Source organism: Hipposideros armiger, unplaced genomic scaffold (genome assembly GCF_001890085.2).
Source record: "Hipposideros armiger isolate ML-2016 unplaced genomic scaffold, ASM189008v1 scaffold_133, whole genome shotgun sequence".
In the NCBI taxonomy this organism is placed as follows: domain Eukaryota; kingdom Metazoa; phylum Chordata; class Mammalia; order Chiroptera; family Hipposideridae; genus Hipposideros; species Hipposideros armiger.
Genome location: NW_017731483.1, coordinates 180,833 through 197,558, shown reverse-complemented (window position 1 = coordinate 197,558; position 16,726 = coordinate 180,833). Strand labels below are relative to the sequence as shown.

General features: G+C 37.7%; 1 protein-coding gene across 4 annotated transcripts in view; it reads left to right on the top strand.

The window, feature by feature from the left end:
- Positions 1 to 16,726, top strand: part of INVS (inversin) — a 78,093-nt gene that overhangs the window by 15,138 nt on the left and 46,229 nt on the right. For 3 of the 4 annotated variants that reach the window (XM_019649492.1, XM_019649494.1, XM_019649493.1), the window contains exons 3-7: positions 2,204 to 2,371; positions 6,415 to 6,595; positions 8,859 to 8,968; positions 10,863 to 11,034; positions 15,841 to 15,996. In XM_019649492.1, coding sequence (XP_019505037.1) covers positions 2,204 to 2,371; positions 6,415 to 6,595; positions 8,859 to 8,968; positions 10,863 to 11,034; positions 15,841 to 15,996 — 787 coding nt within the window. Of the gene's footprint in view, positions 1 to 2,203; positions 2,372 to 6,414; positions 6,596 to 7,899; positions 8,224 to 8,858; positions 8,969 to 10,862; positions 11,035 to 15,840; positions 15,997 to 16,726 lie in introns of those variants that run through there. The other variant, XM_019649495.1, reaches the window with a different exon arrangement.

Genomic DNA, 16,726 nt, shown 5'->3' with positions numbered 1-16,726 from the left:
GGCTGCTCAGCTCGGGCTGACTCGAACCACTGTTGCTCAGAGCTCAAACTCTTGAGCGAGCTCTTAACCAACTGAGCCACTCAGCCGGCCCTATGTACACATTTTTAAAAAGGAAAAAATTGTATTAAGATTGTAATAATATATACCGATAACAAAAGATGAATACAAGTCTTGTGTATACATTTGTTTGGCACCCCCAGTACTGGAGATGGATGGTGCTGATGGTTGTACAATAATGTGAATGTACTTAATGCCGCTGAACTGTACACTTGAAAACAGTTAAAATAGTAAATTTTATGTTATGTATATTTTACCACAGTAAAAAAGAAATAATAATTACTGGAAAAATAGAAAACAAAGATATAGAAAGTACAACCCCAAACTTCTTACTCTTAGACTCAACAGGTATCATAATAAATTTCAGTAAATATATTCAAAACAAATATAACATAGGACAACAAAAGATTTATGAAACTGTATCTGTTGTTTATTGAAAATGTAACTATAGGCAATTAATTGCTATTATATTTGTGACTTTTTTGTTCTGAAGTTATTACTAAATAAAAAGTAATAAGTTAAGGGCCCGCTGAGTGGCTCAGTTGGTTAATATTGGGTCGTCGGGAAAGTCATGATGCATTTTTGCATTGAAAAACAGAAAAATACATCATGACTTTCCTGATGACCCAATAGTTAGCTTAAAAGCATGAGCTCTGAGCAACAGGGCCACCGGTTCAATTCCCACATGGGCCAGCGACACTGTGCCCGAGCTGAGCTGCCACTGAGCTGCCAACAGGTGGCAAGATGGCTTAGCTGGTGAGAGCACGTGCTCCTAACAACAAGGTTGCCTGTTCCATGGTGGGCTATGTCCACCTGCAACTAACACTGAACTCGGCATCTTGAGCTGAGCTGCTGCCTGAATGGCTCAGTGGATAGAGCGTGTGCTCTTAACAACAAGGCTGCTGGTTGAACTCCCGCATTGGATGGTGGCTATGCCCACCTGCAACTAAGACGGAACTCAGCATCTTGAGCTGAGCTGCTGCCAGGATGGCTCAGTGGATAGAGCGCACGCTCTTAACAACATGGCTGCTGGTTCAACTCCCTCATGGGATGGTGGCTACGCCCACCCACAACTAAGATTGTAACAGCACCTTGAGTTTAGAGGCCATGAGCTGCTGACGGGCGCCCTCCACAACTAAGACTGAAGAACAACAGCTTGGCTGCCCCCCTCCCCAATTCCCCAACACTATTCCCCTCCCCCAATACCCCAATTAAAAAAAAAAGTAATAAGTTAAATGGTGACTCTTTATATTAATGCCTATAGGTGCACACTGAATGAATACCCCATATGTCAATATTTAAAGTTTTTAATGTGACAAATGAGCTTGGTTCCTGCTGTTAAATGATCTAATTCTAGGTTGGATTGATGACCATGCTACTGGAAAGAGATTAATGTATATCTAAACAGGTTCTATGTGTCTCCTTAATAACTCTCCTGGTTATATAAGGAAACCAGTCTTACTGACGTATATTGATGAGAATGCAAAAGCGATTTTAAAGCAAGTTGAGTATGTTAATTTGTAACTTTTATCTAAAATAAAGCACATCTTGCTATATTTTTTAAATGTATCATCAGTAACTAGGTCTAACAACTTATCTTGTAAGATTATAGTTAAATTTATCCTTTGACTTAAGAAACGGATTCTAGATGTGTGATTTCCTATGTATGGATATTCTTTTTAATAGATATTAAAATTCAAAACGTTCTATCAGATTCTTAAGGTACTTGGTGCAAAATCAAGATACTCACTTATTTTGTTGATAATTATTCATAAATCACTGGGCTGCTTTTCTCTTTCTCAGTATTATCATTTATTAGTACCTGCTGACTTAAATGCCCGCCATGATTAAGAGGGCAGATCCTGGAGTCAGAATGCGAGGGTTCAAATCTCAGTTCGGCCACTTACTACCTTCATGTCCTCAAGCAGATTACTTATCCTCCTTGTGCTCATCCTCATCATCAATCATGTGTAAATTCAGGAGTACTTATCTCCCAGAGTTGTCATGACAACTACAGGAGATAAAATATATAAAACTCCTCCAACAGTGCCTGTTACACTGTAAAAGCTTAGGGAAAGTTTCTTGTTGTGTTGTTAACTGTTACTGTTGTTATTGTCGTTGTTTTGAGAGCCTCTCAATTTTGCAGCAAACGGCTCTGCATTGGAGCGCCTACTACAACAACCCCGAGCATGTGAAGCTGCTTATCAAGCATGACTCCAACATTGGGATTCCTGATATCGAGGGCAAAATCCCGCTGCACTGGGCAGCCAACCACAAAGATCCAAGCGCGGTGCACACAGTGCGATGCATCCTGGTGGGTACAGTGGTGCTGCCAGACATGGACGGACTCTCCAAATACATTGTTTCCTGTGAAATATCCAGTATACACAAAAGCATATGCTGTACATGACACACAAGCAAATTAGGAAGCAAAAGAATACAACACACGTGAACCCATCACTCAAGAAATGAAACATTTTAATACCGCCAACCACATAGAAGTTTTCTGTTATGTACCAGTTTCCAAATGCATCCTCTCCCCATGCCATGCTCATTTCAGTCCCCCACCAAATACTTTCCTGAATTTCTATTTATCATCCCCTGACTTCGTTTTATACTTTTTTTTATTAAATAGTGAAGAGATATGAGTGAATATTTTTGAAAGACATGTAAGATGTTAGGAATAAGGAAACAACAAATATGCTTGTATCCGTCGCTGAGTTTAAGAAAAAGTACATTCCCATTACGTTTCAAGTCCCCGGGGTACCTACCTCCCAGTACCATCCTGTTCTCTTCTTTCTCAGCGGTAAACACTATCCTCAGTTTGGGGTTTATCATTTTACTGATTTTCATTATAGTTGTACCACATATAATCATGTCCCTAAACAATATGCAGTTTAGTTTTTAATGTTTTTGAATTTTATATACATAGAGCCATATTTTATGTATTTTTTTGCAACATGATTTTCTTGCTCAATATTATGCTGGTGATTTTATTTATATTGCTGTGTTTAATTGTACTATATTAATTTTTACTGCTATATAGTATCTCATTTTATGAACAAAACACACATTATTCATTGTTATTGACAGACATTTGGAACTGTTCCAGGGTTTTTGCTGTTTACAAACAGTGCTGCTTTGAACTTTTTTTTTTTTTTAGTATATCTATGGGTATATATTTAACTGGTTGTAACATGTGTATAGAAATGCAATTGATATTTTTGCTTATTGATTATATAATATATCTAACCAACTTACTGTACTTTTTTACTAATTTTGAATATCAGGAGATTTTTTTGGGGGGGTTGGGGGGCGAGTTCTAACTTAACAGATTCCAATTTACATGCTATGGTAGTTTCTTTTTTTTTTTTTTTCAAAGAAATTTTATTGGGGAACAGTGTGTTTTTCCAGGACCCATCAGCTCCAATTCAAGTAGTTGTCTTCAGTCTAGCTGTGGAGGGCATAGCTCCGTGGCCCATGTGGGAATCAAACTAGCAACCTTGGTTTTATGAGCCTGCGCTCTAACCACCTGAGCTAACCGGTCACCCGAATAGTTTCATATTTTGTCCTATTTTCTTACAACACAAATTAGACTTTAAAAGATATTATTTGTGTATACAAGGGTTATTTATTTTGATGTACATGTTAACTAATTTCTTTGCTCTTCATTTGTTTATGAATCTCAAATTTTCCTCATCGAGTTATCATCTTGCTTCCTTAAATATAAATCTTAGAACTTCCTTATTGTAGATCTATTGATGGTAAATGCTCTGTTTTTAATTGTTAAGAATGTCTGTATTTCTCTGTTGCTCTCGAGTATTTAGTTTTCCTGTATACACAATTCTAGGCCATTACTTCTCTCAACTCTTTCAGGCTATTATTTTGCTGATTTCTGCCTTTCATTGTTCCTCTTATGGAGTCTGGTATTGGTCTAATTGTCATTCCTTAGAGATGATTTGTCTCTCCTCTCAGTCTGCTTTTAAATTCTTCTCTATCTGGCAGTCTACAGTTTTGCCACAGTGTGTCTAGATGTGGCTTTTTTCCCCCCCTTGTTTGGTTTACATTCTGACTATTGCATCTCAGTTCTGGAAAATATGTAGCCATTATCTCTTTAAATATTGACTCTTTTTCATTCTCTCTACTCTTGCCTTTATGGTCTCTAATTATACATATTTTATTTTATTTTATTTATTTATTTTTTTAAAGATTTTATTGGGGAATTGGGGGAGGGAAACAGTGTTGGAGAATCAGGGAAGGGGAACAGACAAGTTGCTGTCCTTTTTGTTCTTCAGTCTAGTTGTGGAGGACATCGCTTCACTGGCCCAATGTTGGTATTATCATTGCGCTCTTCCCTGGTGAGGCAATCGGTCGCCGGCCACTGGACAGCCATTCACGGTGGCTCATGAAAGCTCATGCCTGCTGCCAACCAGCCCCACTGCAGTCTATGCTGTCACCAGCGACTCACGGCAGCCCAGCTCCAGGTCAAGCTGTTGTTCACCATCTTAGCTGTAGAGGGCGCAGCGTCACTGGCCCTCATGTGGGATCCAAACCTGGGCCCTGCTGTTCAGAGCTGGCATCCCAAGCCAACTCCTAACCAACACGCCACTCGGCTGGCCCTAATTATACATATTTTAGACCTTCTTATTTTATTGTCCATGTCTCTTAACGTCTCTTTTACGTTTCTATCATCTTCTCTCTCTCTCTGCTCTGTTCTGAGTAAGTAAACCAGATCTGTCTTCCAGTTGACTAAGTCTTTCTTCAGCCGAATCCAATCTCTTGTTTACCATATTCATTGAATCTGTAATCGTAGTGATTATATTTTCACTTTTAAAAGTTCTATTTGGTTCTTTTTCAAATCTACCTGGCCATTTTGATAATTTTTGTTCCTTGCTCACTTTTTATTTCATTTTTTTTACATGTTTCATTGATAGTTATTTTATATTCTTTATGTGTTAATTCCAATATCCAAAGTCCTTGGAGGATAATTCTCAGTCATAATATCTTATTTCCTCACAGATTTGCCACTTTTTTTCTTGTAAACATATCTTAGTCCTTGGGAAACTCAAGGACCTAAAATACTATTGTGGTAATATTCTACTTCTTTTTTTTTTGAAGCCTCTATAATACTTTCATACTGTTTTTTGTAAAATAGGCTGACTGTACAGTCAACTCTAATGGCCCTTCAGAGAGTTCTCAAATTGAGGCAAGAGGACTTGGCTTTGGATATGACCCAATTTGAGAAGGTCATGACCTTGGGTGAGATAACTCTGTAGCTGAAGCAATTCCAGGTTGTTGAGGGTCATCTGTTGGCAGTACTCCCAGCAGATGGGGAAATAAGCCCTTTAATGTTGGAGGGGAACCTAAGCAGTGCATCATAATACCTGCTACAAATATCCAGTAGAAAAATGGATAAATGTTGTGAACTGTCAGTTTACAGAGAAATAAAACCGAATAGTCAATGAACATATGATAAAAAAAAAATCTCAACCTCATCTATAAAATACAAATTAAAACACCAGTGAAATGCCTTTCATACCTATAAGGAAAAAATGTAGTAAGCTTGATAATACCAAATGGTTTATTTGTACCAGCATTTGGGGAAATAAAAACGTTTACACATTGTCATGGATGCGTTAATTGATACAACCATTTGGAGAACAGCTTAACAATATCTATCTAGTTGAAGATATCCTTCAACCCGGCCTTTCCCATTCTAGGTGTTTAAGCTAGAGAAAAATCTCACACATGTGCTACAAGGGGACATGTTCATTGCAGCATAATTGTTAATAACAGAAAAAATGTAAATAGCCTAAATATTGCTTAGTAGGAGAATGGGTAACTAAATTATTTTTTTACATGTTTCATTGATAGTTATTGTATATTCTTTATGTGTTAATTCCAATATCTGAAGTCCTTAGAGGATAATTCTCAGATACTAGATACCCAAAAGTATAGTGTTGAAAGAAAAAATTGCCAAAGGATATACATAGTATAATTTATAAGTGTAAATGTTGAAAACATACATGAAATTTATGTATTGTTTATGTATGTATGCATATGTAGCAAAAGAACATACAGCTTTAATCCGTAACAGATAAAATGCCCATTAGGCAAAATATTGATACCTATTTAATCTAGATAGTCAGTACATGGTGTTTATTATCTTTTCTGTACGTTTCATTGTTAAATATGCAAATAATTTTTCAAGATTTTGATGTATACTTTTTTCTGAAATTTTATCACTTGTGCTGAAAGAGAATATAGAGGTTTAGAAAATTGCTCAGTTAATACTTATGTCAAATGTGATTTACTGAGGATTCTGTTTGTCTGAAGTCTCTGGTTCCTCAAAAATAGGATGCTGCTCCCACGGAGTCTTTACTGAACTGGCAAGACTACGAGGGTCGAACTCCTCTTCACTTTGCAGTCGCAGACGGGAACGTGACAGTGGTTGATGTCTTGACCTCATACGAAAGCTGCAATATAACATCTTATGATAACTTATTTCGAACCCCCCTTCACTGGGCAGCTTTACTGGGTGAGTTGAATGTGGAGCAAAAGATCAGCAGTAGGAGGAACTGCGTGAGTATAGGAAACGCTCTACGCCTGTTCTTTCACTAGCTCCTATCTCCTATGTAATTCTTTTCATTTTTAATTATGTGACATTTTATATCTAAATCTCTCTATGCTTAAATTTTAGTAATATGAATGTATTCTCTGTTACATATTAGTTTTAATTTCAACATCATGTCTTAATTTTTATTGTAAAAGTAACGCACATTCATTGACAAATATAAATGTAAAATAATCCTGTTTTTTACATTCAATGCCTTTATTTTTAGGGAGGAGAGCTATAATTTTTTGTTTGTGCTAATACAGTCATATTGGATTTATTTTTCTTCATATTTTTCCGATACACCTTTTAGTTAACCTTTTTGGGGAGTACTTGTTTTTAGGTGAGAGAGTACATATATGTGTGTGTGTCTGATTTGTGGGGGGGACAATGAGAGTATTTCTCTTTTAGTGAAGGAGTTTTACCCATTAAAACTCATTGTTATAAGATATATAATTTGGTCCTTTTCCTGCTATTCTGCTCTTTGAGTATTATTATGTTTTGTTTTAATTTTGCTTTTGTTTTCCGCCTTTTGGTATATAGATTAGGTTTATTATTTGTTTTTGAATTGCCTAATGTTTTAGGAGGTTTTTCAGGTTTTATTAGTGGTTATTTTTAAATTGATCAAAAACTTTTTTAAGCCTGTGTCAGAGTCAAGAGCAAAACTGCATCTGTTAATTACTGTCTATGTAAAATGAGGAATTTAGCACACTTACTTACCACTCTTTTATTATTTGTTAATATAACCTGAGGTTTTCCCCAATTATTGTGGTCTTAAAAGTTTTTAAGTTTGTCTCTTTTGAAAATGATTTTTACATTTGCATTGTTTCATAGTCAGATTTATTTGTTACTTAGAGTTTATTTCAGTGTGCAGTCTAATTCCTTTTTCCTTTTTTTCTGCATTCTTGGAGGACTTCACGAATTTGTCTCCACCTCACTAAATTGACTTTTTGTTCCTAAGTTCTGCTTTCTTTCTACCCCTTATAGATTTGATTTGATTTCCTCCTCTCATCCATATTTCCTTTCATCTCGGTCTATTTCCCTTTTTACCTCCTTCCATTACCTTTTCATTTCCATCTACTTTCTTCTTAGGATATTCTGTTTCATTTCGTAGAGGGCATTTCTTTGCACTAAGTTGAGGATGCCAAACAGTTTCCTGAATTTTCCTCTGGATCCTTCTCTAGATCATTTTCTGAGGTATGCGCTTCATATGTCTGATGGTGTTCCTATTTCTGTCCTGTAGAATATTTTCATGTAACCTTTACTGAATGTTTCTCTTAATCCTTCGAACAAGATGTGTTTCCGTTGACTATGTGGCATTGATTGCCTTTGATCCTACTTTTGTCCATCTGCGTTGGGGAGGACTTGATCTTAAACTGTTTAGCTGGAGAGCAGGGAGATGAGAACAGCTCTCACTAAATTCCTTTTTTCTGCCTGGCTCTCATGCAGTGTATGCTTGCTCTGCTAATGTGACATCTTAATTGCCTGGGTCCCCAGTGTGCTGAAGCAAGAGAATTTATGAAATTCAGGTTTCCTAAATATACGACTACCAGGTTTGTTCGTCCTTTATCCTTTCTACAGTTCTTCACTTGTGGAGACCAGCTCCTCCAAAATGCACTGTAGAATATTTTCTCCACCACCACTTCATCATTCCTGCCCACTTGTCTTCTGGGATTTGAAGTCATTGCCTAGGTGTTAAAAGATTGGGAGAGGGAGGTTAGAGGGAATGGATAGGAGACCTCAGAAACTGCAGGAGATTGTATTATAGTTTGTCCTCCTGAACAGTAGAGGAAAATAGCCATGCAGTTCTGATCGGTTGTGCAGTGGAACCTGGAGACGAAGGGACATTGATGACTGAGAGGGGCTGGCTTCTGATACACCTTCCTCCTTTCTAAGGGCAGTTTTATAAAGTGAAGCCAGGGAATGCAATGAGCTGATACCTAATATCATTTTTTCTCAACCTGTCAATAATAATTTAACTCTTTAGTGTTGTAAGTTTTTGCCTTTGTTCTACATTATCATGGTATTTTAACAAGAAGTTAGAAGAGGCTGCACTGGGGGCTCCTATTCAGAAACCATTTTGAATGCTGTATTATGTGCTAGTGATTTTGCTTACCCCTTTCCTTTAGATAGATTATAAATTAATGTCCTTGGTATGTGACAGCCACCTTGTTGTGTCTGCTTTCAGGCCATGCACAGATTGTCCATCTCCTCCTAGAAAGAAATAAGTCTGGAACCATCCCATCCGACAGCCAAGGAGCAACACCCTTGCACTACGCAGCTCAGAGTAACTTTGCTGTAAGTAAAACATGACAGTTACTTCTTTTCATTAAATTTTAATTTTGATATCACTGTAAATTCATTTGCAGTTGTAAGAAATGAAACAGAGAGATACCATGTTCCCTTCACCCAATTCACCCAATTTACCCCAATGGTAACATCTTGCAAAAGTATAATACAATATCATAAACAGGAAATTGTATTGATACAATCCACTGACCTTATTCAAATTTCACTATTTTACATGTGCTCATTTGTGGGCGTTTGTACAGCAGTTATCTTTCAACAATTGTTCATACTGTTAATTATGATGCAAGTGATAGTCTGAGTTTTTGTGAGATTGTTAGTCACATGTGAAGTTTTATACAGCTTTTATTTTAACTGCAGTGTAACATTCTGCTTTACTGTAAGTATATGTCATCTTTTTGTTACTTTTATAGCACTAAGGACAACTGAGTGTTCAGCATACTGTAATTGTCCTGAAGGCAATGTGGCAAAGCTTTGGAACTAGACAAACCCTGGCTGGAATCCTGACTGTGCTATTTGCTCGCTGTGTAACCTTACACAAGTGTCTTAACCTCTCTGAATCTCAGTTTCTTTATATGTAAAATGAGGATAATTTGTTGTAAGGATTAGAGAAAATTTGTGGCAGGTGTCTAGCGTAGTCCTTGGCATTGAGCAAGTACTCAAAAAATATTGGGTTGTCAGAAAAGTCATGATGTATTTTTTGGGTTTTTTTACTTTTCCGACAACCCAATAGAATGCATTTTTATTATTACTAGTGCTAATAATTATGTATATTATATATCTGAAATATAGATGTGATTATAAATAATATATATGAATTATTGATATTTCCAAAGACATGGCATATTATTAACAGTTCTTCGCTCACCCCCTTTATAGTTTACTCATCCATTATGTCACGCAGTCCAGCCAACAACATGATAGTGTCTAGGCTGCTTCCGCTCCCTGAGTATGAGTGGTCACCACGAACCACAGACTTGCCCACAGAGGCACACATGACAGCAGCTACATTTGATTTCACTGTCTTCTACTTGGTGTGCATAGTGAAACCCTTGGTCTCATTAAATTATAAAGATGCTGTCATCTGCATAGCATGATTCCATCTTCCTGACCTCCCCACATGTAGCATGGAATACACTGAGTACTCAGATTGCTAAAATATTTTATTTCCCACCCTTCTTTCTCTCTGGTACTCAGAACAACTATGGCTAGAGTCCTTCCTTCCTGGCATTCATAAAAATTTATTTTATTTATCACCTAGAGTTTTGGCAAGCCATTATCTTCCAAGATCTCAGAAAAATACAAAGTAGATTTTGAAGAGGATCTCTTTTTATAAATAGATGAGAAATTCAGCTGGACCAGGCTAGTCAATCTATGCAAATCAGAATTCGATCCATGTTTCAAAACAAGCCCATGAGATAGAACATGTTATCTCTATTTACAGATGATGAAATCCAGGTCCCAAAAGATTAAATGATCTTCAACCCAAGTCATAGGCTCCAAATTTAATATATGTACAGATATCAGTAATTAAGTAATTGTGCTAATGTGTGTAAGAAAGAATGGTAGAACATTATGGTTGTTTATTCAAAAAAATACCTGCTTTGAATAATCTGTCAATCCCAGAGATGATTTTTTTAATAATTATGCAAATTTTCTAAGCTCAATTTCAAACCCCTTAATTTTATTGGACTCTGTTAATTCACAAGAGGTTGCAATTCTCATTTTGAGAAGCATCATCGACAACAGTAAAGAAAATTTTTTATTTGATTCAAAATCAGGGAAAAATACTTTGCTTCTTAGTGGAAGTCACATGTAACAGTGGCTTTGTTACCAAAAAATGCTACTCTCTTGTCTCAAATTTTTAAATGAAGTTCTCTTATAGGAAACAGTTAAAGTCTTTTTAAAACATCCGTCAGTGAAAGATGATTCAGACCTTGAAGGAAGAACATCCTTTATGTGGGCTGCTGGGAAAGGCAGTGATGATGTCCTTAGGACTATGCTGAGTTTAAAATCTGACATTGATATTAACATGGCAGACAAATATGGAGGTACAGGTAAGAACTGGGAGACATAATCAATTTGCTTTCATTCAGGCTCCAAAGTGTGGGTGGTGCTATCAAACTTGTACAATAGTACTTTAAAATCATTGTTCCTAATTTAATGTTGTTTGACTTTCATCTTCACTTTTTCAGTTTAGGTTGCCAGGATATCACTCCAAAGGCTTTATTTCCGGCAGGTATTATGGCTAAAATTAGCCTATATTTCTACCTGCTGAACGATGACATTTGGTTTAAAACCTTAGTTGTTTCTTAGATGTGATTATGGGAACTCTGCTGATTATCTTTGTATTAAAAAAGCATAAACCTGTACTTTAAAACTGTGCATATTTAGTAGTCATTAATTATATTTTCAAAAATTTAGAGTTATTTTAAGGAATGCACACATCTAAGTATGTTCTCACCAGTCTCATTTAATATGCTCTTTACTCAGATTTGAATAGCATCACCTCATCCTGAATCTGCCATTTTAGAGATAACCTCCCATGGGTCTAGAAGCTTCAAAGCTTCAAGTCAGCTTTGCATCAAAATCTCTTACTAGATGTTTCTTTCAATCTCTTTCTCTAATAAGAAAGCCCTTTATGTGTTGGCTAATAAGAGAGGTATAAGCTTTTTAGCATTCATTGTCAACTTGGAGGTCTCTTCCTGTGTTCTATGTCCTAATTGCAAGTCAGAAAGAAAGAAAATTCACACAACTGCACAATAACACTAAACAGAATAAAAACTCAACTATGAGCTTCTCAATGTTATTTTTCTTTGTAGAAACATACTAGAGCCATTTGCAGCTACCTGTTGCCCTGGATACGATCTTCCTTGGCCACCAAAACTATTGATCCAGCACTGGGGGGGAAGAGTGGAGAGGAAATTATACATAATAATCTCTCTTTATATACACCTATACCACCATACCCTCTAAATTATTTTTAAGAGCTTTTAGATAATATCAATTTTGATAAAGTCTTTAACTCTCAAAAATATTTCCTCTCAAAGCCTCACAGTAGACCTTAAGTTTATTAGGAGGTCTAGTGCAGACACATAGGACTTTGAGTTCATAAATGGGCTGAACATTTACATTTTTGTCTGACTTCCATTAGTATGCAGTCTTTCACTTTATCACTAGCCTTTTTTTTAGTTTAACTTTTTCATGTATTTTAATAAAGTATAAGTGAGGATACTTGAATCTTTTTGACCAAAGGTGTCTTTTGGATGTGCACCCCGGTTGGAGTTCAGATGTAAATTCTTCTCAGCTTCATTAAATCCCGGGGCTCTTTCTCCTAAGGGGATTTTATTATATGCCAGAGATGCTTCCTGACATTTCTCATCTGTGAAAGTGGGTTCCTCAGTATCATCTCCTCTACAGGGTTGTTGGGTTTTTTTCTTTCTAGTGAGAAAAAAAAAAGTTCTTGTCAACAGCAATATACAGACATTATTTGGATCCTGATTCAAGTAAATAAACCAAAAAAATGCTAAAGTCACTATGAACGCTATGTGGATATTTGGTAATACAGAATTATCATTAGTATTTTTTAGGTATAACGGACTATCTTTGCAATACCGGGGCTGGGACTCATTTCCCCTTTGCCAGCAGGCTCTCTGTTCAAACCAACCCATAGGGGGCAGTAGAGGGAGACTGGAAACCTGGAAGAGATTACATCTTCCTGTTTGCTTACTGTATGTCTTTGTTTGTGGTTCCTGGCAGCATCACCCTAGTAAGTCTTCTTCAGCACAGCAGTGATACTTAGTTCCAATGGCAACAGTTAATTTCACTGTGCACTTTTTCCTTCACTGACAGTACCAGCCTCAGAGCACCCTCCTCAGAGATCTGAGTGTCAGCTCTTCAGGGCTCCTCTTCTAAGCTTTTACGTTTTAATAATTCCATCCTCTTGTTTCTGTTCCTCCAGTCCCAGAATTTGTAGCTGTTTTCTGCATTTACTACCTCTGTGACACTTAAGTGTTCCTTTTTTGCTTTTTCGGCTCTTCAATACTTAGCTAACAATTCCTTATATTGAATTCTCTCTGAAGTGTCTGGGATGGTTTCTGTCTCCTAAATGGACCCTGACTGATACAGTGGTTGTGTTTCTAAACAAAACACATGTCTTTCAGATGTACTTACCAAAATATTTACAAATGGAAGGATATGACTGTAGAATTTCTTTCAAAATGATCACAAGTGGAAGGGCTAGATGGCAGTTAGATGAAACAACATTAGCCGTGTACTAATAATTGCTGAAGCTGAGTGATGATGGCTACAATATATTGAGTTTACTGGACCATTGTCTTTACTTTTGAATATGTTTGAAATTCTCCATAACATAAAGTTAGATTAAAAAAATAGCACTGCTGTGTACACTTGTGGCATTTTTTCAAAGAGGGAGCAACGACAGTTAAGTCTAAGGTTATTTTAATACAAAGTAAATGCAAATAGTCAGAAATGGAGAATTTCCTTTAATAAGATTGCGCTATCTTTTGCTTAATTGACGTTTTGTCTAATTTTTTTTTATTTGACATTGATATTTATCTGAAGAGTATCTATGTATCCTGATGCCATATCATAGAATTGTAGAATTTCAGGATTAGAAGGTACCTTAAAATTAGATCTAGTTCAGGGTTTTCCAGGCCACATTCTCCAGAACACCAGGTTTCTATAGAGACAGTTGTAGAGTTGAAGTGTTGATGAGGGCATGGATGCTTCAGTGGATAACCCTCCACCCCTGCTTTAGTCAGAACAACTCTTACCTGTTTTATAAAATTACATATTGAGGAAAAAGCATTCTTATGCTCTTAAAATGTGAAAAGCACTGAAGGATCATAGGTATATCATGCTTCGATCTGCCTTATAACATTCTCAGTAGTGGTCTTTCAGCCTGTGGTTGAACAGCTCCCTATAGGAACCCACTCTTCTCTCTTAACCTAACTATTCGAATGTTCTTCCTTGTGCTCAGCCAAAATTGGTCAAACTGAATGTTCCACTCTGCTTTCTTCCATGTGACAGCACTTCAGGTATGTGAAATCTCTCACACCCCTCTGAATCTTGTCTAGGCCAAATGAACACGTATCCATTTAGGTCAGGGCTCTCAAACTCTTAAGTATGCATAAGAATTACTAGGGGCGTTTGTTTAAATGCAGGTTTCCAGAATGTATGGGCAGAGATCCTGTTTCAAATCCTGTCAACAAGTCCTGTTGACTATCTCCAAAATGTATTCTAAATCTTTCTACTTCTCTCCATCTCCACTCCTGCCACCCTAGTTCAAGCCATGATTTTTTACCCAGTCTACTGTAATAGTCAACTGGTCTCCCTGCTTGTATTCTAATGTGCTACAGTGCATTTTCCACAGAACAACCGGAATGCTGTATTTAAACCACAAATCAGAGATCACTCACCAATTTAAAGCCCCCTTGTCTTCCGACATTCTGCCCTGTATGTCTGTCTGTGATCTGGCCTTTTTTTCTACCTATTGTGCTGCAGCTTCCTTGCCTTCCTTAAACACATGGATTCATTCCTGTCCTGTGCTAACTGTTCCCTTTGCCCAAACTAGTCTCTCTGCAGATCTCCGCGTTGCTGGCTGTTTTTTATGATTCAGGTCTCAACTTAAATGTCAGCCTCTTAGCAAGGCTTTCTCTAACCACCGATCAAAAGTAATGCCCCAGTCACTCTACAAATCAAAATACCTTTTATTACTTTAATTATGCCATCCATCACTAGCTAATACTTCTTGTTTATATATTCAGGGATTTTTTCTTTGGTTTTTCTATTTGTTTGTTTTCTTATTTTTTTCACTTCCCATACTAGAATGCAATTTGCCTATTTTGTTCCTGCTGAATTCCCCTCATTGCATTAATACCCAGCCCATAACATTCTCAACAAATCTCTGGGAATCTGCATTTTTATAAGCTTCCTAGGTTTGGTCCATGGATCACACTTTATGAAAGAAATGTTGTTCTAGGCACTACAGAGCCATAATACTTATAAAGGACTGGCTCAGGCCTCTAGATAGTTATCCTGGCAAATTCAGACGAATTTGAAGAGTGATGAATTTAAATAGAATTTAAAGAGTAATCTAAAGATTGATGGCATAAGCCAAGCACTAGAGTGGAATAACAGGCAGGGGTCAGCATAACATGCAACTCACATATAGTCACAATCACTCTTTCAAACCCCTCACAAAAGCACCAGAGAAGAGACCACATTCCATCTCAGTGTTTTCTCCAATGTTGAAACAAATTGATGTTTCGTAAATTGGGCCCAGAGGAAATAGCTGGCTTGCCTTTGGAGGCACGTTGTATGAAAAATGCACTCAATGCTGTAAGGTGCTCGAACTCTCAGCACCACGCGGGTGCAAAGACCAACCACAGGAATAGCTCATGGAGGAACCGTAGATTGACGTCTCTTGTCACACAGTCCCTCAGGGGCTTGTGTTTATTGAGTGGGTTGGTGGGCAGAATTGCCTGCATCGTTTAAATTATTTTTCTTTGTCATTTTTTTTGTTCTCTTGCTCTCTCACAAAGAGGAAAAGATAATAAACTAGTAACTGAGAAGAGGAGACCAATTCAGACCAACAGGATAGAGGAAGAAAGCAGTGAGACAAGAAAGGTAGAAGGAAAGGGGAAAAGTGTGAGTAACGCATATGAATAGAAAGGAAGATAGACATCTATCAAAGTGGAAAACAAAGCAGAGAATCCGTATTCCATTGCATTCAGCTAAAATGATGGGGAAATCAAAGGAGTGAAAGAGACATAGCTTGAATAATAAAGAGGTAAAGTTGCGATTAAAGAGTTCATCACTTTCTTTTGCTCCCTTTTTAGCTTTACATGCTGCTGCCCTTTCTGGCCATGTCAGCACCGTGAAGTTATTATTGGAAAATAATGCTCAAGTAGATGCTACCGATGTCATGAAACATACACCACTTTTCCGAGCCTGTGAGATGGGACACAAAGATGTGATTCAGACGCTTATTAAAGGTTAGTTATTAAAAGTTCTCCTGGGCTGGCCGAGTAGCGCTTTGGTTAAGAGTTGGCTTGGGATGCCAGCTCTGAGTAGCAGGGCCCTGGTTCAGATCCCACATGAGGGCCAGTGACACTGCCCTCTACAGCTAAGATGCTGAACAACAGCTCGACCTGGAGCTGGGCTGCCGTGAGTCGCCGGTGACGGCATAGGCTGCAGCCCTTGCTGCAGTGGGCTGCCATAAGCGACCGTGTGTGGCTGGCAACCAGTGGGAGCTGCCAAGAGCCGCCATGAGCGGCCGTCCAGAGGCCGGCGACCGATCTGCCTCACCTGGGAAGAGTGCAATGATCACAATACCAACATGGGCCAGTGAAGCGACGTCCTCCACAACTAGACTGAAGAACAAAAGGACAGCAACTTGTCTATTCCCCTTCCTCCGATTCCCCAGCGCTGTTCCCCTCCCTCAATTCCCCCCAATAAAAAATCTTTAAAAAAAAAAAGAGTGCTCCTAATAAGTCACTCAAAAGGTAGTAGAAATGTTTGCATTCGTCGTTTGAAATCGACAGCCTTACTAGCAGAGAGCCTCCTAGTTAGGATGGAGGGAAGGGCACCACACCTGAGGACAGGAAACTTGAGCTCCACCTGTTGGTAGTTGTGAGATTTTGGAACGGCTGCCTGATCCTCAGTTTCCTTTTATGTAAAAAAGGAAATGATGTCTACCCTGAACTTACAAGCTTATTGTAAAAA